This window comes from Varanus komodoensis, unplaced genomic scaffold, assembly GCF_004798865.1.
Source record: "Varanus komodoensis strain SLA01 unplaced genomic scaffold, ASM479886v1 scaffold7_3, whole genome shotgun sequence".
Lineage (NCBI taxonomy): Eukaryota > Metazoa > Chordata > Lepidosauria > Squamata > Varanidae > Varanus > Varanus komodoensis.
The window spans coordinates 20,196,085-20,222,388 of NW_025336480.1; the positions used below are offsets into that span (position 1 = coordinate 20,196,085).

General features: G+C 38.5%; 1 protein-coding gene across 6 annotated transcripts in view; it reads left to right on the forward strand.

The window, feature by feature from the left end:
• Nucleotides 1-26,304, forward strand: part of AFTPH (aftiphilin) — a 36,992-nt gene that overhangs the window by 3,921 nt on the left and 6,767 nt on the right. For 4 of the 6 annotated variants that reach the window (XM_044454167.1, XM_044454165.1, XM_044454164.1 and 1 more), the window contains 7 exons: nt 7,812-9,621; nt 17,513-17,661; nt 18,169-18,295; nt 18,489-18,545; nt 19,440-19,562; nt 22,450-22,510; nt 23,929-24,012. In XM_044454167.1, coding sequence (XP_044310102.1) covers nt 7,843-9,621; nt 17,513-17,661; nt 18,169-18,295; nt 18,489-18,545; nt 19,440-19,562; nt 22,450-22,510; nt 23,929-24,012 — 2,380 coding nt within the window. In that variant the 5' untranslated portion in view covers nt 7,812-7,842. The remainder of the gene's footprint in view (nt 1-7,811; nt 9,622-17,512; nt 17,662-18,168; nt 18,296-18,488; nt 18,546-19,439; nt 19,563-22,449; nt 22,511-23,928; nt 24,013-26,304) is intronic. The other 2 variants (XM_044454168.1, XR_006417005.1) reach the window with 2 other exon arrangements.

Below are 26,304 nucleotides of genomic sequence, written 5' to 3' on the forward strand. Positions count from 1 at the left end.
AACAACAATCTTTCATAAAAGCACCAGGTGTAATTGAACCATGGATTTTTGTTATGTGTGAACCAGATCTTTGTGGTGTTGATGTTTCAGCTATGTTTATATCCTGAGGTGATGGGAAGAATTGGTAATTGGTATAAAATATTTTCCTTTACCATTTCAGAAGTTATTCATGAAACACTTGCATATTTAAGTGATTTTATTGCAAGAAATTATACAAATAACCATTTGTCTCTGCTTGATTAATTTGTAAATGTTTCAAGAATAACTTGTTTATTTAAGCTGCCTTATACCAGGGCTGTCAGAGTGAGGTACATAGGTATAAAGTAAAAATCAAGAAAACCTAAAGGTAGCAGCACAATATATAATAGCAGAGACTAAAGTATCATAAGTAGGAGGTACCACAAGGTCTAAAATATCCATGGAGATTAAAAAACAAAGTTCTAGAATGTTACTACTGGGAAGTAAAAATTTTTAGCAGGTTAAAACGTATGTCAAGTTAAAAGATTTGAGCAAATAAGGATGGTACTAAAAGGTCAACAGAAAAGTTGTTAGGCAGCCTTTTTAGGGAGGTGATTGCATAGTTGGGGGCTACTACTGCAAAGGCCTGTTTTCAGCAGCACACCCGCGAATTTTAGTATGTGGGAGCGCTCAGAACAGGGCCTCTGTTTATCTCAGGGTATGAGTAGGCACGTCATGGAATAGGTGGTCCTTCAGATAGGACAATGAGGGTGATGAAGGCATTGTACTTTTCTGCTATCATTGCATCTGCTATAGGCGCCCAGCAAAACTTGTTGGGGTAGTCATTACAACTGACCCACGGAAAGAAGAAATAGACTTCTTGACAGCTGGCTATGCCCAATTTTGGAAATATAATTGATTGTATCCATGCCAACTTAGATTCCATTGATACAGGTCTGGTAGATATAGCTGATTACAATGGATACTTTTCAATTAGTACAGTCAGAGGATAAGGGGGGGATCCTTGGAGAAGGGAGGCTTACCACTTCTGTGCCAGGCTTTTCCCTTCCAGATGAGTAGTGGTGAATGTCTCTTTATGGGAGGTATGATTCTGCTTTGCCTACAGGAGGTGGTGGTAAAACCTTTGCTAAAAGAAAGTCTTCCTGAGCCCCACTGTTTTGGATAATTTTCATCTGGTTTCAAGTATTCCATTCTTGGGCGAGATGTGTGTGGGCTATCTAGCTCTATTTCAGTCTGCTTCAGGCTTGATTATGGGACAGAAGTTGCTTTTACTATTTTATTTCTATACTGCCCAGTAGCTGAGGCTCTTTGGGAAGTCTACAACAATTAATAAAATACATATAACATACAAATAATAAAACATCAGTTGTATTATTACAAAAGTTTTAATACAAAAATTAAAAAACCCAAATGTAAACAACTTAAATAGCCAAGACATGTTAACAAATCTAACCTGTTAAAAGAGATGATATAAACCCCCTCCTTCCCAACATGCTGTTTAGAGCTGTTAAATGTCTCAGCATAGAGGCCAGTCTTAACCTGGTGCTGAAATGATAGCATACTTGGTACTAGGCAAGCCATGGTGGGGAAATGGTTCTAGAATTGTGGGACTGCCACAGGGAAGATCCTCTCCCTTCTTGTCATCAGATGAGCCTCCCTTGGAGGTGCCACTTAGAGGATGGCCTCTGATGTTGAATGTAGTATGAAGAAGGATTGTGGTTAGGAGAAGAATTTGGTGAACTATTGCTGTCCCAAACTGTGTAGGACTTTAAAGGTCAAGTTTAGATCCTGAATCAGGCTCAGAAGCGTATAAGTAACCACTCCAAATGGGCCAGAATTGGTGGTATGTATTCATACTCTCCAGTCTCAATTGTTACTTTAACTACTGTGTTTTGCAAAGGTGGCAAATTCTGAATCACATTCCAGGGCAGCCTGATGTGCCGTGCACTAGCCTAGTGTAAAGCTTACCAGAGCATAAATTACTGAAACTAGACTCTTTCTGTCCAGTTAGGAAAATAGGAGTCACTAACCAAAACTTGAAGATGCTCCCTGCCACTGAGACCACTTGAGCCTCAGGTGACAAGGATGACTCAGGCTTTGAACCTACTTCTTCAGGCAGAATGCAACCCTATCCAAAACAGGAAGAGCTTCCTCCATCTGGTCAGAGGGCCTGTTCACTAACAGCATCTCAGTCTTGGCTGGATTGAACTTTAATCTGTCAGTTTTCATCCACTCCATTGTTGTAGTCAGGCACAAGCTTACAGCCTCACCTGTAGGAGTTAAAAAAGGAGAAATGGAATTGTGTATTATTAGCGCACTGGTGACAATGCATTCCATATCTCCAGATGACCCTATTCAGCAGCTTCATGTAGATATGGGACAAAACTGACCATACTGGAGGAATGCCATGCCAGAAAGTCCATGGAGCTGAGTAACATTCCCTAAGCAGCATCTTCTGGAGCTGGACATCCAAGTTGGAGTAGAACTACTGCAATACAGTACCCCTCACTTTCAATTCAGAGAGCCACCCCAGCAAGTTACCATGGTCAATGGTATCAAAAGCTGCTGAGAAATCTAGGACCTATTCCCCAGTGTATAGGTCATCATACAGGGCAACTGCAGTTGTTTCTGTGTAAAGCCAGTCTAAACCCTAACTGAAATGGATCCAAATAACCAGTGTCATCCAAGAACACCTGGACGTGGGCAGCCACCACCTTGGCTTGAGGAACTGGCTCAGGAAAGGCACATTTGTCACCTAAAGTTAAGATCTTTTTGGTTCAGAAGGGGTTTCTTCAGGTGTGACCTCATCACTGCCTCTTTCAGGCATCGGGACCACTTGCAAGGAGGCACTAACCACCTCCCTGGGCCAGCCACTTGTTCTCTCCCTGCTGGTTTTTATAAACCAAGAGGAGCAAATACTCAGTATGGATGCAGATGCACAAACCTGTTCAAACATCTTATCAACATCCTCAAGCCAATTGAAAATCATCCAATAATGTATATGTTGCATTTTTAAAATGTATTTTATTATGCACTTGAATGGTATCTGTAAGCTGTCCTGAGTGCAATTTTTTGGATGGAAAGGTAGTGTACAAAGCAAATAAGTAGCCTAAATGGGATATAATGAGAGGCTGAATTATTGAAGCCAGCTATTATCTCCAAGTAAGAGAAGGAATTGACCTATCAGCCTAATCTGGTGAAAGGTGCTGTGTGTCACATTGACAGAGAGGGATCCACAAGTGTCCCCATACTACAAATTTAGGGGGAATTTAACCTCATCTAGGACAGGATGAAAGCTACCCTGGGATAGACTAGCCACTCACCAACAAAATTACTGTATTGTCTGGATTTAGTTTATTGGCTCTCCATTACTTGACTAGATACTTTCACTGCCTCTCCTGGATCAGAAGTAAAAGAAAAAGTAGCTTATCAGCAGGTGACAACATAAAAACACTTTTATAGCATGTGGAATTAATCATTTTGAAATCATGATAAGATTTTGATTAATTCTTTTCTGGAATTTTGGTTGAATGTGAGTACAGTGGTACCTCGGCTCACGAATGCCTCAGTTTGCGACCAAATCGGGTCGCGAACAAATATTTTATAAAAATTTTGACACAGGTCGTGAACTCCGCATTGGGTAGTGACCGCGATCTTGGCCATCTCCCCACCCCCTCCAAGTGGGGAGATGGTTGCGATTGTGCTGGGGAGGGGAGATGGCCGAGATCGCGCCCGTCTTTCCTGCATGAGTGTGCCCGTGATTGCACCTGACTTTCCTGCACCAGCGCAACTGTGATCTCGACCATCTCCCCCACCCCCCTGCAGCACGATTGTGCCCGTCTCCCCCCAGCGCGCCTGCGTTTGCACCCATCTCTCCGCCCTAGCACACCCACATTTGCGCCCATCTCTCCTTCCCCCCCCCCCCCAGCGTGCCAGGATGACGGGTGTGTGCAGGGATGATAAGCACATGCAGGGATGACGGGCACGATCGCAGTCGTATGGGGCGGGCCAGGGAGATGGCTGTGCTCGTGCTCAGGGTGGGGGAGGGAGATGGCTGTGATCTTTGTTGTTCTTTGTCACTTTGCTTCTTCACATTTTTCTGATTAAAACTTGTCTCATTACCAATTTGGGTCACAACCAGAATCCTGGAATGGATTAAGTTCATGAGCCAAGGTACCAATGTATTAAGTTAATTAAGAATGTGATCCATTATACATTTACCTAGTGGTCACTATAACTGAAGTCATTATAGTTTATTTCTGAGTAGATATGCATAGCATTGTAATATGCAAGCTGTAAATATGAAGTTTAACATACTGTGATTCTATGAACTCCAGCAGGAGCATATATATATTGGATCTAGGATGCAATGTATAGGATTTTTTTCTTTTTTCTTTTTTGCCACATCAAACTGCTTTAGTGCAGCTTAAAAGCTGTTAGGGGTTCAGTTGAAGGGGAACTATTATATAGGAGAGAGTTCAAAGTAGTCAAGTGTATGCATATCTATAATTGTGGTCTATTGTGGCATGAATACATTAGATAAGTAGTGCTTTGACTGAAGTTTGCCTAGTGAAGTAGTACAAGAAGATGAATGGTTGATGCCGGATTAAAGTTACTACTAAAAAGAGTGAAACTTTGCAAAGATAACTTTTTAAATGATTAGATTTTCAGTGTATTTCTACACACATATGTATGCGGTAAAGATTGAAAGTTAATGTACCCATATGAATTAATGTATGATTGCAAGTATACTTATGATGAACAAAGCAATATCCTTTTAGTTTTGGAATATTTGTGAAGCACATTGTGTGTAGAGTATAATTGTGGGAAATAAATTAACATTTGCTTATATCAAGGGATTTTTCATGCTTGCCTGTTCTCCATGACTTTTAATGGTGAAATTTCTTTGTAGCAGCACTTTTGTAATAGTACTGGAAGATAACCAGAATAAAAACATCTCTAATACCCATGAAAGACAGTATCTCTCTCTTATTTGTGTGTCAATTTTAATGTGAAATGGCAAAGGTGGGGGAGCAAGCAATTTAAAGGTTGAACAGTCAAGGACAAATTCCATTACCTTTCATTAGGAGGAAAAATGTGCAGCTGCCAGAAACTTAGATTACTTCAGTCTTCAAACCATAGCAACAACTGTTTCTCCTGTTCCGGTTTTTCCTGCCCTTCCCAAACTTGGAACCATTCACATATCCCCCCATACTTTAGATTCCCATAGTAATTTGATTAATAGTTCCTTAATAAATCTCTCATCCTGTCCTTAGTAGATGTATTTTCTTAGTGTCCTATACCTCAGTGCTGAGGATTATATATGTATTCTTGAAATCAAATTGTAACATGTAGAATGGGCTTTGTACAGTGGGAAACATAATTGTCATTTTTATACAATTATAAATGAAATGTGAGAATTCAATTTTGTTAAACTGAAATCACTTGGGAATCCAAGCTTAGGTATCTTTTGATTGCAAATGGAAGGATACATGGGCATAAAAAAGTCTAGCATCTCTGGAGGGCACCAGGTTGGGGAAGCCCACTCTAAAAAGAGAAGTAGATGCCCTCAAGGTATTTGTAGCAGTCTAACACAACCTCTGTATATGGTATTCTTCATAGTATATACACACTTCACCTGCTTAGAGAGAATGTAGCCATCACAATTTACTTTTGGGTGCTTGGATGCAAACTATTTCCCTAACTGTTGTATGTTTCTGGGTTTTATTTAAATCAACTGTAGGCTTTTTGTTTATTGAATGTACATTTACATTCTGAACAAGCCACCTCCATCATGTATCTTGCTGAGTTTGGAGGGCATGGCAACCTGTGCACTGCAAGTGTAAATAGACAAATTGTACAACACACAACCAGCTTACATGGGGATGAAGAAAATAAGCCAACATGGTTTCTTTTCCCCAGTGATTGTGCAAACCTGCCTAGTAAGTAGTTTATGACCTGTTTTACTGATTCAACAGGGCCAAGCAAGTAAGGTAGATGTATGTTTAATGTTTATTTCAAAACTGAAGCTAGTATAGTACTGAAATAAGTAACTGGGATACTGGAAAAGGATCTCATTTAGGGTTTATTAGTCAGTTTGTTTACAAAATGATTTCCCCTTAGAGGGGTTTACTTGCTTTCTGTGGAAAACTAATGGTTATTATTTAATAATAACCTTCTGAGGAAAGGTTTTAAAACAAATAGAAATAGCATATTTAAGTTGAGCTTGCTTGTTAGAGGTACACTTTTTGCTGACTAAACTCATCAGATGTGTGTGTGCATCACTTTAAACCATCTCTGTTATCTTGTACTGACACCTCACCTTTTCAGCACTTCCCCAACTCTTCAGCTACTTCAGAAAGGGAGATATTATACACCACCCTTTTTGAGTCTCCTTTTTGGAGTAATTCTTGCTGTGGTTCCTTGACAGTTAAAAAAAATAAACCCTGTGAAGGCAGCTGCATGGGACAGAATGAAAAGGACTCTGTTGGGGTGGGTGGTATACAGACTACGGGTGCTGGCACCCCATTTGCTCCATTCTATTCTGCTGCATCTAAAGGGTTGCATTTTTACTACCCCAAATGCTGCCATTGCTGCCACTGCTTCTTGCCTGAGAAATATTCACAGATTCAAGGGCTAGGAGGTAAATGGAGGGGAAATGCAGACACCTGCAGTAGCTACTCTGTAGAACCTTGAGAAATTATTTTTATCAAAGAGTAGCAAAATGCCTACCATTGTAAGTGTGAGGAGGGTGTGATTTGGGTGGGGAATGAGTGCAGGGGGCATTGTGGGATTGTAATATGTCTCTGCATGCTTTGTTCTGCACAGTTATATAGAGAGAGGGCTGTGTAGGGTTCACTAAAACCATTCTTTAAGAATATGTTGACAGCATATTCTGTTCCTTATAGGAGTTGAAAGTGGCCAATTATTTGTATGAGAAAAATAGTGATACATTTAGGGACACCATTTCAGTGTGTACTTAACTTGCTTCTGGTAGTTCTAACCACTGAGAATCAAAAATACCCTATTACTTCCAAATTTCTTTTAACATCATGTATTTTAGCATTCATTCTTGACCTAGTCATACTTGTTTCAGTAGTAATGGAAATGAACTGGGAAGCTTAAAGCTCTAGAGGGCAGAGTTATGCCTGTGTATGGATTTTGATTTTATTGATTTGTGTAAAAGGATAAAGTAGTTGCCAGTAGACTCCTATAAAAATAAGTTTAAGCCTTCCTTTTAGCCTGTATTCAAAGAGCATGTCCTAAAGACATACATTTTCATCTTCCCTTCAAATATGCCAGGGAATTGTTTGATCCTGGAGCAATGCTGTTTCCTAATGCTGCTCTTCAGGGTTGATTCTTTGAATATGGAATTTTTAATAGCCAAACTAAATGTGACTTTGGCAGACCCATGTGTTTAAGCATGTATCTGCCTTGATCATGTGGAAAGGACTAAGGGAGGGATTGGTCTTTAATATCAAAAAGGTAGGTAAGGAATACAGAATCCTCGTTGCCCATAGTATACCTCCTCATAGTCTCCTCCCTCCATACTTTTCTTTTTGATCAGGTTGCAGACATGTGTTTTGCTTGTAGAAGGGTAGTGGGGTTGGCAGAGAAGAGTCTCCATTCCTTAACTATACAATTGTTTGTGTTTGACTGGTGCATGCTTTCTATTTTTTTCCCCCATCTGGGTATATTTTAGCATTTTCCAGTTGGCTGTCATTATGAAAACATATTAAGTTTTGGTATTTTGTGCTATAAAATATATCTAATTGTACTTTCTATGTTTACATTTAGCATTTCTAGTAAGTTTTCCTTTCTTTTTCATATAGGTACAAATTAAGCTTCATAAAGAACTGAACAATGGAACCAGATATCATTCGGATGTACTCTTCCTCCCCTCCACCACTAGATAATGGAGCTGATGAAGAGGAAGAAGATGAGTTTGGTGATTTTGGTGGATTTTCTGGTGCTGGAAGTACCAGTGTTGGCTTTGACTTTGCATCAGATTACTCCAGTTCAAAGGAAGAACATAAATCTTCTTATAACTCCAATTACTCAGGCAACGTAGACAATATTATAGCCTTAGCTACTGTTAGATTCACTAATGATAAAGAAAGTATTACAGAACTTCCCAATTCTGTTAAAGGACCACCTGATAGTAGTAAAGAAAAATGTGAGTTTGGAAGTTTGGGTACATCATTTGATGGTGTTAACTCAATAGAAATAAAAAGAACTGGGAAACTGGAGTCCTTGTGCTCTGAAATTAGTAGGACTGATGGGAAAGTTCCAAGTCAAGACCAGCATGTAGACAGCTGTAATGGTGAGAAACAGTCATCTCCGGAAGTTCTAACAAATGGATTTACAGCACCAGACATGGCAAATTCTCAGGGAGTAGAAGATATGGACAGTATCAGTGATTCAAAGGGATTAAGAATTATTAGCACTCAGAGTACTGAATTAAGCCTAGATTCTATACCAAGCACAGAAGAGGATTTTGCAGATTTTGCCATGTTCTCAAATAAGCAAACAACCCAGGTAGAAGAAACAGGAAATAAAATATGCAAAAATTTCAATGAAAGAGAAGTATTAAGTGTTCAAGAAAACAATGTTATAAACAGAGTTGGAGGAGAGAAATCTATGAAGGAAGAGATTTTAGATGGAAGTTGTGAAAATGAAGAAGAAACTTGCATAGAAGATGAACATATCTGCATTTCAAAAGTTAATTTACTAGTTAGTGAAGACTTGTATGCTAGAAAGGACTGTGCAGCATTGGAACATGATTACACTGTTTCTTCCATACAAATAAATGTGAATTCAGTAGGCACAACTGAAAGTATTGAAGGAAGAGGAGAGTCTGACACTGAAAATAGCAAAGAGCTTGATTTTTGTTGCACCAGTGACATTGCAAATGCATTCGACCTCAATGTAAGTAGAGTTCAAAGTCATAGCAGTCTTCCTACAGAAGAAAAGGTGTATGCTTCTGAAATAGTTAAGAATGGTGAAAGCAGCACTGGGCATGCACCATGCAGTGGCTTAAGTGAAGATGATTTTGGTGACTTTGGCACAGTCAGTAATGGATCTCTTGCTTTTGTTGATGGAGCTCAAGCTGCTGCAGCCCAAGAGCATGTTCAGATTCCTTCTGAAAACATCAGTGAAACAAGTGATGAATGTGGTGACTTCACAGATGGAAGTGGTGCTCAACAACAGTCGACAAAGATAGCTGCTTCTCAACCAAATGAGATTGTAAACACTGTGCCAGAAGAATGTCAAACACCACTTACTGGTTATAGCATGACATTACAGCCTCCTACAGAACTGGAAAATGGAGATGACAGTGAGTTTGGAGATTTTGGTTCAGTGGCAAAAAGGTTTCCAGACTCTGATGACTTTTCAGACTTCAGTTCTGCTGGTTGTCATCAAGCTGCAGAGTGGAATGCCTTTGAGGTTGATGAAAAAGAGAGCTGTTTGTGGGCTGTTTTTGAAGGGGAACAGGTATTGGATTCTTATTCAAGAAAAGATGTGTGGTCATCACATAGGACAGGCACAACCCCTGGTGCAGAGACTCAAATGACTGACAGTGTAACATCTCTGCATGGGACTGGCAGTGCGCAGTTTCAAGAATTGCCATCTTCAGCTCGGGTAACTACCATAGTTTGTTTCTGATGGTAGAAAGGTTTTTTCCTCTTTTACTATATGCTTTATTAGGAGAAATTCACACACTGCATTGTGTCTCATTTGTTTCTCTTACAATTCAATACTATGCTTGTTTTTCTGGACATTAGTCCTATGGACCAAATTCCACTTGCATGTGGACTCTTGGAAGGTGATTCTGCAGACATATGTGTTAGGGGTTCAGAAATTATGTATGGGCTTCATGACCAAAAATTATTTCTCCTACCCACCCAGAATATCTGTCCCAACAAGTGGCAGCCTGTCTCTCCAACATAACTAAAGAGAATGACTAATTTTATAGATGACCTTGTTCCTCATAAGCACGAATCTGTTTCACTTCTCTACCTGAATATTACCCAGCAAGACCAGCACAGTACAGTGAGCATCTGTTTTCAAAACCACAGTTAAGGAAGCTGGCATATACTTTCTCTCCCTCCTAAAGAAATCTGTTCCATCTTTTTCTTTCACCCCTTCAGTAGCTCCCTTTCATAACCCAATTTTCTATTGTTTTGTTAATCGGCTTTCAGCAGACAAAACAAAGGGAATTGTTTTCCACTCTTAAGTGCTGCCTTACTGGTGTGGAAGGGTGTGTGGAGTGGGGAGAAAAATGACTTGCATCCTTAGGAACTCAGAAACGGTAAAGGAATTAAAAGGGAGGTTTAAAATTCTCATCAGCCTTCTCTATTGAGTCAGTTAGTTTACAAAGCAAATCTTTCTTCTGGCTTAAAAAAAGCCCAAAGAAATCACCTGCTGTTGAAATGAAATAGCACAGGAGCTTTTGGACTGGGAGGTATTTGGAAGAAATATATTCTTAAGATGAAGTTTATAACTGTTGCTGAGTTCTAGGAGGATAGCACGGGGGAAGGGGAACAAAAAAGATTGACTGGCTTTGTATGAGACAACAAACCATTGTGGGCTGGGTTGTCATGCTACAAGCAGTTGTGATAACCCAGGGGTTGTTGGACCCACAATGGTTGTTTTGAAATCTGTCCCCTGGTGATTAACCCCATTTTGGATCTAGAGAAGTGGCAAGTGAGCTGTTTGGCAAGAGTGGCAATATAGAAGTACAATACAATAAATAAGTAGCACTTTGGAGTGACCATCACTGGCTCACACTTCCCCACTGTGATTGTGGGCAAATTTCACTCGCAATAACTAACTTCACATTCCAAAAAGGGCTCTTTTAATATGCAACCATGAATTTGTGCATATTTCCTCCTCAAAAAATGCTGATATTTTCCAGAGAGTTTTGAAAAGAAAAGCCTTTCTTTTGACAGTTGTCAAAAGAAATATTCATGAAGGGAGACAGTATCACAATCTAAGCATCCTTAAGTAGCTGGAGACTCAGAAAAAGTGAAGAAAAGGGGGAGGTAGTGGGAACATCAGAGAAACTCTAAAGAAGCCATAAAGATCACACTGCAAAAGGGGGAAGAAATCACCCTTTTGTAATCAAATGTCCCTTGTGGCTTGCTTTCAGTAAACAACTATCAGTTTGACAGCTGTTAGAATGCGAAATGATAAAATACCCTATTTGCAAACTCACTTTCGTTTGTGCTCATGGTTGGTATGCTGTTGCACTTTGACAGGTGGCATTGGCTACATAAGCCTTCCCAACTGGGCTGTTTGGAGTTGCACAATTTTGGAAAACTGGCAAACACACATACTTATTCACTGCAAAATCAGAAACACAACAAAACAAAAAGTTGCATACTAGTAACAGTGCCTTCAATATGCTGCTTGAGCACCTTGGAGGGGTTGTCAGTGGCTGTACTTTCAGAGATTGCAAAAAGTGTTTTCCCAAAAGAATAGAGATAAAGTCAGAACAAAGCCACAGTGACTGTAAAAGGGCTTGCTATCAGAATGGGAGCAGGATTCAAGCAGTGATTGGAACTGCCAAATCCACTGGGATCTCTCTTGGAGGACCAAGCGATAGTGGGGGACAATCCAGGGTGAGCTTGCTTATCTCTCAGGTATATTATGGGCGTTTCCATGAACGGCTTACACTGTGTAGCTTATTTGCAGGGTGGACTGTCATGTCATGTGACCTTACCCAGTGGATGGGTAAGCCGCTTTCCATAAGGAAAGGGAACAAACCGATCACCATCAGATAAATTTGAAAATGATACGGCAACCCCTATTCCCATAGCCAATCAAACAGATATGTGGGATCTAGTCAAACATCAAAGACTTTCTCTCCTCTTGTTTGTTGGTGGATTTACTGAAGACTGACTTGTGTTTGAGACTAGGTAGGATGTTGCCTGTTTTCTCTTCTGGCTGCAGCCCTTCACATTCTTTGTGCAGTCCTTTGTGTTGTGTCAAATGCTGTAAGGGTCAGTGGGGTGCATGAGGAGCAGTCATGTTAGCAGGGCTGGAAAAGCCCTTAGATGTGCATGGTATGAAGTTCCTTGGATTATGGCTGCTCTGTTGAATGGACTTGCTGCTAGGTAAGTGTCCATGAAATTCCTCCCTTAATGTAATAAACCAATATATGTATTACGCATATGTATTTTTGAATGCTTATTATGAAATAACTGATTGCTTCTTTGAAGCAACTATCATAAATCTTTGTGTCATTATGTTTATTAAGTTGTCCTCAGTAAAGACTTGGAATTTTAGCATGAAAATTTAATTTGAAACTGGATTGGTTTCACTGATACTTGGTGAACAAAAAATGCTGCTTCCCAGTGGTAGCTGTTTTGTAATCTGAGCATCCACCACTTCATTTGACAGAAAATAATTTGATTTAATTTGCAATGAGGTTTTCACCATCTTTAGATAAGAATGCGCCCTTCATTATAAAAACTGGCCAAGGTCTCAAAGCATGGCAGATTAAAGAGCTTAAAGTTTAATCATGCTTATACATGATGGCCATTCAAAGGAGAAGGCTAATGGGCTATAGAATTTAGATTTATTTAATTGAATCTGAAGGAGAAACTAGATTAATATAAGTTTCAGATATTTAAAGGAAGGATGTTTAGTATTCTTCAAAAAACAACAGTTGTTTGGCTCCACATATCAGGCATAGAAGGCAAAAAAACAATAATGCTGTTTTGTGATGTCCTTTACAAGCTTTCTTAGAGTGCATCCTCACAATGCATCAGGGATTTTGTTACAATTTGAGAAATATGTTGAATAAGAAGGGACAGGTTGTAATGCATTGGGCCATTAAAAGGTATTGAAAAAAGATGCCCACCAAACTATTTTTAAAAACAACATTTTCCAATCATTAGAAGGTTGAATGCAGCTGCATATGATCAGGGGAGTGGGCAAGGAGCCAACACACATGCTATAATTTCAGCCAGATTTGTGATTTGGCTCTTGAGACTTTATCCCTGCAGGTGGCTGTTTACAAAATTCCAGTTTTCAAACCCTTCAGGCACTGCAATTTTAATTAAGAATTAATTTGTGTAAGATGCTATCAGAAGATTGGAACTTGTTTAATGTTAAAAGCTCAGTAGGTCTTCCACTTGGACATCCTCAGTCATAATTAAAAGGACAATAGACAGAGGAAATCTAAAATTGTTTTATATTAGATAAAACTCATTTTTATTAAAATAACTACATACCTCTGTTTTCAAAAAAAGTTTAAACCAGTTTACATAAGAAAAAAAATACAAGAACAATCCACTAACACTTCCAAGCTTGAACTAATGCACAATCTTACATAGAACTCATAACAGTAATGAAACCCAGAAGTTAAAGCAGCATGGATCAGGCCTGTCCTGAAGAGGCAAATGCTTCCATAGGAAAGAGGAGCAAGGTCCTTGAAATCTGCTTCTCAAAGCTTTTTATCTGATCTGATAGGGTCACTGAGACCCCATCAATCCCTTCACATGGAGCTTGAGTCAGTCTCCATGGACACAGTACCCAAATGTGGAGGGATTCCTAAAGGACATAACATACCTCAGTTTTCATCTTCCTTACTGTACATGCACAGGCATTCAATGTATCAGACTGTTGTATAGGGTCTAGGGTGCCAGTAGATCCTCCCGTATCTCTCTACCTCTGCAGAATGAGGTTGGTTGGAAATAGGAGACATATGTCCATGCCCCCCCCCCAATCCTTGTAACAGTCTGTTGTAGGTGCTTTGTTGAGGGAGCATTAAGAGCTTTGTTGAACCCTATGACCAAACCTCTGCATTCAGGCTCCATGTCTGTGGTACAGCTGATTAAGGGCTACACATGTATTCATGCTTTAACAGGCAAAGTAATGTTGATCATAAAATCAAGCCAGGTCACTGTATACCTCTGAAGAAATGAAAAATATGGTTGCATTGTTCAAATATAAATATATCAATTTCAGTTGAAGATGGGGTAAAGAGCACTTCTTGAACAGAGCTTTTTTTTCTCTCTCTTTGCAAGGTTTCCTTTGCTCAGAATATTGTGATACAAGCCTTCATACAGAAAGCCTTTGGTAATCCACATTTATCAAATGATAAAATTGGCTTCAGTCTTTATGAGCCAATGGATTTGGATTTTTGAATAAATACTGTAGACTCTGTCACAAAATGATTGCTGGGGAGATATGGCTAGTCACAATATTAGCTAGTTGGGCTATATGTGGTTAATCTCAAAATGTACTACAACCAAACTTCTTTCACAGTAATTAACTGGTTAAGCTAAAAAAACAAGTAACTTGCCCAAGAACCTGTATTTGTGGCAGAGTTGGGATCTGAACTTCAAAGTACAAATGTTTTGCTTCAACAAAACATTTCCCAAAAGATACATTTCTTAATTTCTCAATGTCACCTCTAAATAGCTCTAAAATTAATTTATTCCTGCAAATTAATAGGAAAATCATACTAATTTATTGTCTTCCTAGAATCTGTCCTCAGATACTAGGAAATCAGTTCCTCTTCAATTAGCCCTTGCCCATTCATTTTCCTTTAGCTAGCCCAACTGGTCATGGCTTTTTCTTCCAAACAAGTTGCCCCTGCCTGTTCATTCTCATTCTCTCTTACACACACATGCACTCGCTCACTTGCATCCCCCAAAACAATTTTTCTTCCTCAGGAGTGCTTTGTTTTATTTTTGTGTTGTTTTTGAAGGGGCTCTCAAGCTTAGGGTCAGGGTTAGAGAATGCTGCTGGAATCTTTCTTCTAATCAAAATGCTGTGTGTGGGAAAATGACAGGCATCTAAGTAGACAATGTGAGTAGCTAATGATTTTGGACTTCTACCCCAAATTACTACCTGGAATACACCACGGAAGAGAGTAGAGAGCCCAGTAAGCAACTTGATAAATCTTTACAGAAATTCAACAGTAGAATGTTCTTGGCAAGTAATTACCCTTGCCAAATACTTATTTATAAAGAATGAGACATTCTCATATGATTTTTTTTATTGGATAATGTTCAGCATTTTACAGCACATCCTTAAATAAACTCTCCCTCTGTGCTGTGTTCTAAATTTTTAACAAAGACCCAGACTAAGCCAGTTAATATTTTGTTTCTTTACCAATGTAGACATATATGTCAAATGAAGTGATAATTATGTATATTCCTAAATAGGTGGTTAAGTACAAAAAGTCTTTATTTTCTCACATCCCCCTTTTAATCCACTAAATTAGAAGACAGAATTTTCAGCACATGTGTTAAATTAAAGGTGTAAAGAAAATGTTGAAAGTAGAGGTAGGAGCATTTGTTACCTGAAAAATATCTTTACATTTTTTTTACTCCTTATACTGAGCTTGGTCTGAATTACATGATGATCATTAAAAAAAATTAAATTTGTTTATACTGTGCCACAAATGAATATTGAAGCAACTGAAGACTGAGTATTCTCAGTTGTATATATTGGCTATTAGTTGACAAAGAAATAGGGGGATTTGCTGCGTGAGCTTCTTGTAAGCAACTTCAGAGGACTTTTTGTGGAAAGAACAATTATTATTGGTTAGATTAAAATACAATAAATGAATACATATTGTTGCCCTGAAAGGTAGCATACAAATACTGAAAATGGGCAAGAACCCTGAACAGAGGAGCATGCCTTCAGTTTGGACATTGTATACTGTAATGGAGGTTCCATTAATACTGAACTTAGTTAAGTATCAGTTACTTTAGCAGCCAAATGGCACTACTTCAAATTTAGTGGATTTTACTTTCTTGGGTGAAGCTAAGGATGCAGAAGCACTAAATTAAAATAGGTTGCATAGTGTTTTATTATAAAGTTACTGCTTTGTATATTTCATGTTTTCTCTTCTGTGTTGCCTTCTGACAGTATTATCCTTAAAGATAGTCCAAAAATAAGCATTTAATTAAATGAAAAGGGCAGTTTAAAAGGAACCTTCCTGGCAGTCTGTGAGTTTCTGGAATGCTTAAGGCAGTTGAGGTGGTTGTGACTCAAAAGGGCTGAGCAAGAAGGGGGAGGTTCCAAAAAATTGGACAACTGCATCTTCTGTCCTGCTCTCAGAAGGCAGCATTGTGTGGTTTGCTGTGGACTTCCCCTGAATTCCTCTGCTCAAGCCCAGCCCTTCAGAAGAATCCCCAGACCCTTGAGGAAACCTGTTCAGAGGCTCTGTAAACTAGTAGGATGGAGAATGGGAAAAATCTGCTGCTGCTTCTCTCTGGGTCCAACCAATAATAGATAGACATAACAGTATCTAAGTTTCACTAGTATCGGTGGTTCTAGTTCTGATCCTGACCAAATTAGGATGCTTGGATTTTGTCAGAAGTTTGTATTCTTTTGACCTTCATAGAGACAATTATTCCTAGACCATGGATGGGGAACCTTTTCTGCCACAGTCTGCATTCCTAAGTGGATAAGCTGTTTTGATTGGTGGGGCCATCTCTTCTTCCTTCTCTCTTCCTCTCCACCTAGTGGACAGTTGGACTGCTGGGGAGGGATACACTGCTCCTGTCAGAGGTCAGAACTAATTACTTGTTTGGGGCTTTTGAAATGAGCCCAAGGGCTACAGGAGACCTTTCTCTGTCCTGGAGGGCAATGTGTATAAGTTACAATAATTGTAAAAAATAATGCTAAAGTGACTGATATTAATTACCACTCAAACTTATGGGAAAGAGGTCTTACTAGCTTGCTTTAATTGCAAACTATAATAACAAACTTTATATGTTAAGCTTAGGCATTTATAAGATTGTGCCTCTACAAAACATTTCATGTTAAAGGAGAAATATTCCCAATTAGATTGAATTTTGCCCCTTAAAAAGGCAAAATGCTTTATTTAGAGGTTAATATAGCATTTGTGTTCAGACTGAGTGAGTAATAAATTCAATAAGATTTTCTGATAAAGGGGAATCAAGCACTTGTCTTAGTAAGCACTACAATTGTATAGTGCGACTCAGACCCAAGTCCCACTGTGTTCGGAGGGGCTCGTTTCCAGGAAAACAGAGGATGAAGCAGGGAATGTTCTAGTTCTTAGTGTAATTGCAGAGATGATCCCCAACGCCTCTATACTTGTACACTTGACAAGTGAGTGGTTTTGATGCTGGACTGCCAGACAGGCAGAAGGGCCTTTGTAGCCTAACACCAAAAAGTAGCCGAGCCCCTTTATATCCTGTCCAGCTTAGACTAGAGACAGGGATGTAGTGAGGCTGTACCGCACGGCTGTAGGGACAGTTCTTGCTTCAGGCTAGAGAAGAAGACTGGGGCTCCTGCTGTCACCTTCACCTGAGAGTAACAGAACTCTTGTCATGGTAAGTGGAATAGGGGTCTGTGGTTATTGGTATGCCACAGCTGCATTCCTTTGCTATCTTTTCAATTGAAATAGTGGTGTTTTTTAATCATTGTTGACTGTGCTTAGAATTAATAAGTAAGGCTTGTAATTTTATATTCCTCTCTTCTCTAATTGAAAATACTAATTAGCATAATTTTCAACCATTTGATTTTGTCTGTTCTGCTGCAGACAGGGCTCCTAAGTCGCCTAGAACTAATATTTGAGACCTGTTTTCCTTCTGTACCTGTTTCTGAAATCGAAGAGGAGATTACTCCTTTAAACCTCTTGCTGGAAGCAGGTCATAAGCCTTGGGGGACAGAGGAAACCCTGTCAGAAAGGTATGGACCATTTAATGTGACAAATTAAATGTGACAAATAGAAGTGTTCATTTACATTTTCAGGAGTTTTAAAAAATATATACTTCAGCAGGACCAAATATCAGCAAATATTTGGTGGTTCACACTTTTAAAAAAGTGTATCTTAGTGTAACTTGTTTTTTTAGTGACAGCTATTACCACCACATATTAATCTACTTGTTGGTTTCTTGTGCTTAAAGTGATGTACAAATGAAGGAGTTAATTAGGATGTGGCTTATTACTTACACTTACTACAAATGTATTAGGTTGAATCCCATGTTTGCTACAGCCATGTTCTAATTATAAGTTGGAAGAATAATTGTTCTGAGAACTTTATATGACTGTTACCTCTCTAGAGATTTGGAGTTAGGGCATGAGTTTAATTGGAGGTTTTTAATCTGCCATTCATTTAAAGATGCAACATAAAGTGGTTAAAGCTGCTGAGTCTTAGAAGAACCTCTTTCACTTGTTCTTTACCTGGGTTTCTAGGGAACTGCTTGATGTGTGGACAGAGCTTCAGGATATCCATGATGCATATGGACTGAGATACCAGTGGGGTGGCTCCCACAGCAACAAAAAGCTCCTCTGCTCCCTGGGAATTGACACAAGGAACATTGTGAGTAATCAGTAAAACCACCAATTCTTTCATTGTCATTAAGAATAGCATGTCCTTTTATTCTCAAGTGCCATGTGTATGGTACATTTTGTTAGTCGACATATGTAGTAGCTATTCTTCTACCCAAAACTGATGCTTAGGACTTACTGGAAAACTTGGTAATTAAAATATTTCTGTCTAATTTTTGTTCTAGCTCTTCACAGGTAACAAGAAGCAACCTGTTATAGTGCCCATGTATGCAGCAGGACTGGTAAGTTGAAGTAGTTCTATGCAGTGGCCTAACAGATCTAACATACTTTCAAATTTAATGTCAATTCAGAAATAATTGTAACTTTGGTGTAACCACTAATCTTTATACTATGTGTTGCACTTCATCAAGATTCAGAGAAAATATATAAATAGTTAGAAGATAGATTAATATTTTGTTTAAGTAAGCTAATATTACACAATTTGATAATTCTATAGCATTCTTGGACTTGTCAAACTGTGAAATTATGCTTTTGAATATCAGCTGTTAAGAAACACTCAGCATACATATCCTACTTACAGGGCTATCCTACATTCGGGTGTGTGAGCAGAATGCTGACTAGATGTGCCTTTGGTCTAGCCCATTTGGGCGGTTATGTTCTTACGTTATGTCTTGTTTAGCTATTTATGCCTGCCTGTTGTCTTGTGTCTTAGACGGACGTGTGCATCCCCATACCTCTTACATGTACCGATTTTTCTCCCTTGTTTCTTGATGCATAAATAAATGCAGCTTGCCATGACATCTGAATTTGATGAATGGCAGATATGGCAAGCTCTAGTTTGCTTCCAGTCATGACACATTTTGAATTGGACTTCTGATTTGAGATTAACTATGATCTTAAGTATTTACAATTGTCCCAGTTTAGATATCATGACAAACTATGGGTTGATTCCATTAAATTAAAGTTTAATTTCTTTAATTGTAAAAATAAGCTTCCCAGAATAATACTAACCTTTTTTTCCTGGTGAGGAACTGGAATAAAATGTTCTTTTATGCTAAATACTTTGAGGAGCATCCAATGTGGATCAGATAGTATAGACAGAAAATTAAATGTTTGTTTTGGGTTTAATTAATAGTTGTTGCAGTTGTTCCTGTATGTGATATCTCAATTTTTAGGGCATGTTAGAGCCTACTAAGGAACCCCTGAAACCAATATCTGCTGCAGAGAAAATAGCTTCAATAGGACAGACTCCTCCTGTATCACCAGAGATGAATATATGTACTTCGGATCAGTTCCAGGTAAAAAAAAAAGTCATCTGGTGATTGCCATCTCTCTCTCCTGCCCTCTCCTGCTTTACTTGACATCACACCTGTGTGCCATCCCGCCAACCCAACCGCCCCTTGAGATTTCCCTTTGAATGCCTGAAAAGAGTTCTATAGCTAAGCCTTGCTTGACAACAGAGGAAATACTTATCTGCAGAAGGCTGTGATTATATCTTCTTCCCCAGCAGTTGTCTGCTTTGTAAGGATAGCAGTGAATGAACTGCTCTGTGGACTATAGCTTAACCGGTTGAGCTTCTATCAAATAGAGTACAATTGTTCATTTAACAACTCAGATGATTTCCTATTCCTCTTTTATTGCTCTTTTCCTGTTTTAAAAGTGTTGGTACACTTTTAGAAACTATGTACAGAAACTTTAATCCTTCCTGTATTAGATTGTGATGCTTCTGGCATTTGAAAGAAGTTGTATAATTAAGCTCATTTTTATACTTAAATGTTTTTGTCTAATACCTTCATTTAGATTATATTTGGGTTGAAATATTTGGGTTGTGAGAAAACAGAGGAACAAAAGGGCAGAGGTTATATGTAGTTTACTTCTACTGAGGTGATTAACATAACTGAAAAGTGTAATTGTTTTCATACAAGTTGTAGGATATTGATATTGCTTTTTGTGGTATTACAACAAAATGTATAACTACACAATAGAATATTCAAAATAAGTGATGTGATCCAACCAGCTTTTCTACAAAGGTTCATACAAGTTTTAAAATTACACAGTAAAAGACCCTCAGGAAGCAGTTTTAACAAGAGATAGCTATTTTGTATTTCCTTTCTGTCTGTAACTTAATAGACATCTGTGTCATTAAAGCATTTGTATTTTTAGTTTATCATTAAATAATGCCACTCTGGTTCCTCCAAGGAACCTCAGACAGATAGTAAGCCCAAAATCACTCAGTGAGTTTCATGGCTGAGTGGGGACTGCAGCTCAGCTGCCTTTGCATTCCAGTCTAATCCTTTAACCACCACACCGCATTGGCTGTCCGTTGGAGGAATTTATGATCTAAATAAGATGCTAGATTTGTGTGTCAGGTCACCTGCTAATGCAAAACAGAGTCTGTTTAAAAAATCCTTATGATAAGTGATAGTAGACTGTCTTGAATCTGGCATGAAATTTTTCCTAATCATCACCAGATGTTCTTGTAGACAGGAACAGATAGGTCAAAAGGATGAATGGGTGTGCCTAGATGGTGCTTCTCCCCAGAAAGGGAAGACCAGAAGACCCTCACCCTTATGTGCAATCACAAGTTCAGTCTCTCTTCAAGGTTTATTGGATGGAAGGGATTTTGTTCCCAGTGGATAGCCCCTTGGCACTTTGGCACTCTACCTTTTTTTTTTTTTTTTACGGTAGACTTTATAAAATATACCATATATGTAAATATTTAAAATAAGCAGATCCTACACCTTTCTCAGTTTCTCTCTGCAGTTGCACTATTTAGATTGTTCTGCAGGCTCTAATCATGATGATGATTAAAACAAAGATTTAATGGGACAGTCTGCTGGCATGCCTTGATTATGGCCTGTGTGATGCCTCTTTCAAGGGGGAGATGTTCCAGTTCAAAGTAAATATACTTAAATAGACATAGCTGTGGGGGTGGAGGGGGGAATCCCAGAAAATGAAAAGCACAAGATATGTGAGGCTCAAGATGACCATAAAGAGAAGCCTTGTTTTTTTGTAGAAGAAAATAATGAAAAGCACTAGGGACAATAGAGCATTGTGTTTTCTTTTGTCAGGGAGAGCTTCCTTACAATCCAAACAGAAAATTTCTGAATGAAATTCCAGTAGGGTTTTGATTATTTTGTTGGATCCAGACGTGCATGCAGTGGAGTCCTACTTGTTCTAGAGAAAGAGTTTGGGGCAGCAAAGTTTATCCATTTCTTCCCACTGCAACCTCCAGGGCTGGAAGGACTTTCCAGAATAGCATGGCATTGGAAGGTATAGGGGGATGATGGATAGTTGTCCAAAAACACTATCCAATCCCTTTCCTGTAGCAGGAAGCCTCCAATGGATTCTGGTTCCTTCCATGAGTAGAAAAAGTCCTTCTGTTTGTGGATCCACTGCAGGTATAAAGTAGCTAATTTATGATCAGCTGAATGCTGACTTTTCGCCTTCTGTATTAAAACCAGACATTGATGGCCTGTCAGAAATAATTAATTGGCCACCTTCATCCCTTTGCAGTATCCATACTTAAAGTGGATAAGTTTTATACTCTAGTTTTGCATACTAACAGCCCAATCCTTTGAAGTATTAGGTGCACATATGCTGTTGATTTTGGTTTTGTCCTCTCAATGCAAGCAAATACACTGTTAATTATTAAATAATTAGTTGAGTTCAAATTTAAAACACACTCCACCACTCCTTTTTATGTGACTATTGCAAGTTTCTGTTCAATTATTGGGATTCTTCTTTAAATATTTTCAGAGCTGAAAAACAAAAAAATTTGTTTCATTGAGGCTGATGCTTTCTATGTCACCCTACTGTTAAACATCTCTGCCAGTTTTATCCGCCTGGTTTGCCCAGAGCAAGATCCCTGCAATGTTGGGATGCCATCGTGGCCTGTGTCCTTACACTTTGGCAGTGTTGCCAAGTCCGCCCCCCCTCCACACACACACACATTTCCTAGTGGCAGCACTAGGAACAGACTATGATTCATAGATATTCATAGTTTACATGAGGTGCTGTTTTTTGTGACTTTATTTTGAATATTTTGGTTCATTGTACTTAGCTCATCCTTCTGGCTTTTCAGTTGTTGCCTTTTTACTTGCATGCAAAAAAGAGCTTCACAGGAGGCATTTTATTGTGCTGTGACCTAACTGTAAAATCTGATTTCTGACTTTTCAACTCTAGGAATCTCTACCACCTGTCCAGTTTGACTGGAGTAGCAGTGGCCTTACTAACCCTTTAGATGGTACGTCTCTCCGTAGAGCCTCTAGCACCAGAGCTAGAGTTAAGAAAGCTACAAAGTTCAGACAGACATCTCTCTGCTGATAATTTAAATATATATGAAATAATATATATATTTCTTAACTTTGGAAATTCAGGCTTTCTTTCTGTTTAGTTTGTCCAGTTTAAAGTAATCTCTAGTGCTTAGGAGCAAGGTGAGATACAATTTTGCTGAATTTGGTTGCACATACACACACCAATGATATAAAATGCTGCGTTACCTCTGCTAATATTGGAATAGTTAAGTGATTTTTACTTGACAGAGTTTGCAGTTCTCACCCCAACCAAAAAAACAAAAAACAAAAATGTCTATTTAGACTTTTTTCGTAAAGTTCTGAATGGCAACATCAAGTGTCTAGTGGTGGTTGCTTCCAGGCACCATTTTAGCCATACCCATATGTGAAAGGTACCTTTTCTAAAACTGAGTTTTACAATGTACAGCTATTTTAGGTGCCATATTTTTCGTTCACTTTCATGTACTAAATGTACTAAAGTAAATCTTGTAAATGAAATGGCATTGTCATTAACTTTCTCTTTTTAAGTAGCATGAAAAATGCTCCAAAATATAAAAGCCTTTAAACTAAATAAGAGTTAGCAGATAATATCAGGGCTTCCTCATCTAGTCTGTTAAAATGCAGTCAGACTTGTCCTAATGATCGGCCATATCGGTGACCTGAAAACACTGCTTTAGAGTGTTTTGAGGATCTATCAGCTTTGTGATTCATATCAAGGTGCTGAAGGAAAGCCTGGATGGACTCTCTTGCTGTTGTCTGGTGTCTGATTACTTCAGTCGATTCATCATGTTTTCTTTTAATAATTTCTTTAAATTGTATCGCTTTCAGTATTAAAGGGGAACAATATAATTTGCCTCCAAGGAGTCAGATGTAATTAAAACCCTATTGTTACCAATACTCGTATTAATTGTTGTGCTGATCTACTGACAATCTAGCACTTTAAACTAGCAAATACATTTTGTCAGTTTCTTAAATTATGTAATCATTTGAGATAACAGTATGGCTTTAAATCAGAAGGATGGTTCTGAATTTTTAAAAAATATATATGTTTCCCTTTAATTGGGTGCATCTCTTCTGGATCTTTCTGGTTCTGTCCATTTTTCTAAAAAAATGTGGACTAGCTTTTCAGTTAAGTGTTGAAATCCTTGCTACATTTGTACATGAGAATGTACACTGACTTGTTAACATCTTTAGAAACTACAAACTAATCTTGTAAGCACTATTATGTTGTTTTTTAAAAGAACTATGTAATGAGTACTAATTATAACTGGCATGTTCAAGTGTGTGTCTTACCCCTTTTTACACATAAATCCCTCCCTTGGCTTACCTTCTATATGGCTGCCTACCAACACGGTCACTGAATTTCAAGCTAGTGGAGGTTCCACTCTTCTGAACCTTGATTTCTTTGGGCCCGTGGATGACAGTAGCTCTAGCACCACCACCACCATCCCAGGTCAGCAGAGCGCTAAACACTGCAAATTTAATCTCTTAACATTTTTACTAAAAGCATGAGCCGCATTATGTGACTTTCCTACAAACAAGAATATCGCTGCTTTGATTTTCTCTAAGAGGCCCAGCTTTGATACACTTTCCTCTTTCACCAGTTCCCTCTAGTGGATAGTTAACATTACTTGGTCTGTGCTATAGGACTGTAAGCAGAAAATTCATTTTGTGAATTTTCAAACTTCAAATCTGCATACTTGAAGTATCCCACTTTGAAATGCAGTTGGAACAAAAGACAGTGGCTGAGTATCGGATGCTCAGCTAAATATATGTGAAGGCCATGGTATGTGCATTTGTTTGGAAGTAAGTCTTGTTGGTCTCAGTCATTCTGGACGGTAGGACCTAGAACAATAATGCAATTCCTAACAAAAGCTGGCATATAGCTATTTTGTAGAAAAGCCGTGCAATTGGCATTTAAGGCAAGATTAGTATTATAGTTATCACCTTTTCATTGATTTAATGTTGAATATAAAAATAACTGCAGATTTAGGCAAATGATAACAAAGTGCACACTTCCACAGTGCAGTCTGCTTTGGTTTAATTTTCTTGAAAGTTGAAGGTGCTTTTCAGTTTACCTTAAGTGCTTGATTAAATGCTGTGTCTATAGCACCGTTACATGATTAGGAAGATTCTTGTACCCTGTGAATCCTTCAGAGGGAGGAAGTTATTCTGAATACTTGGTGCAGGATTCTTTTCTGCATGGGTTTATGAGTAGCAGTGACCACATGGCATAACAGAGCTCTCCCTCTCCATGATCATCTCGGTGTAAGAGAACTAAGTGACAGGTTACTACAGAGTATAAAGGATCTGTGCGCAGCTCCCATATTCCAGTCCAGGTATCATGTTCCTTGCCTGTGAGGAACATGCCTGTGCGGTTACCTGTGCTCACATGACCAGAGGGATGGGGAGAATAGGGCTCTGTTATGCTCATTGGAGTTCTGTTTAAGTGTGGAAAGATCATGCCCTTAATTTTGTATGTGTGAGGTCTTGCCACTTCACTACATTATGATTAGTGCAGATTTTTACTTGAGTCTCGAGTGCTGGAACCAATTGGTATATAGAGCATATACAAGCATTCAAGAAGTCAACAGTTTAAAAGCCTTTTGAGTTTTGTATGATTTTAATATACAGCTTCAGAAACTAGTTTTAAATTCGTAAGTGCATTTTAATTTCCAGTGTGTTAATGTTAATGAACATATTTTGGCATCTAGTAAAATACAGTTTAACTTTCGATATATTAATCTGAAGTGATACCAATGAAGACATGATACCATTTCTTCTGGGTTTTCATTAGAATTTTGTCAAATTCAGATGTCGCCATTGCCTATTGGTTTTCTCCCTTGTTTCTTGGAAAGTCATTTGCTTATAGCCTGCAGCTCTGTATGTAGGTTGGTTCTGTGTGTGTGTGTGAGAGAGAGAGAGAGAGAGAGAGAGAGAGAGAGCGTGCAAGCGCTTGTGCACCTAAATAAGGAGCTTGGTCTAAACTTCATTCCTAAATTCCCTCAATCTCATTAAGGTTTTAAAATGCACCCTTTTTTCTATTCAATGCTGTAAAGATTCCTTATCAGAACTACCGGACCCCCAGAGGCAGCAGATCTTTTCATACTGATTTTTTCCTAAATACATACTTTGGTGTAAAATTTAATGAAATGGTGGTGTTAAAATATGCCCAGCAGTAATTTCAAAATCATATGCTATCAGTTTCAACTAATGTTTCAACAGTTTCAACCGTCCTGAGACGCAATAGTGAAGGACGGCATACAAATGTTTTAAAGAAAGAAAGAATGAATGAGACTTTCATTGGCAATGACTGGAAAATACTAATTTTTACAGCTCAGAGAACCTAAATATGATTTTATAAAATCTAAACTAAGCTTTACAAGCTGCCGTACCTTAATGGGATTTCAGAAACTTTATTTCTTATAGTGTATCAGTTCTGGATGTGATACTGCAAAAAACCTGCCCCTTTTGCATGTTTAGGGTTTCTGTAAACATCTGACAGTATTTAAAAGGCATGGTGTGTTCATTTCAGTAAGTTAAGTCCAACATTAGTCTTATTTAGAGTAGACCCACTGAAATGAGTGGGATTCTAGTCCTATTCATTTAGTGAGTTTACTCATTAGTGGGACTGATAGTGGATTTAACATTTATTAATATTTGAACTCAAAACTGTTCTGGTTGAGCAAGAGGCAAGCTTACAATTGGTTTGGGTAGCAAGTATTAACTGAAGGATTCAGATAAC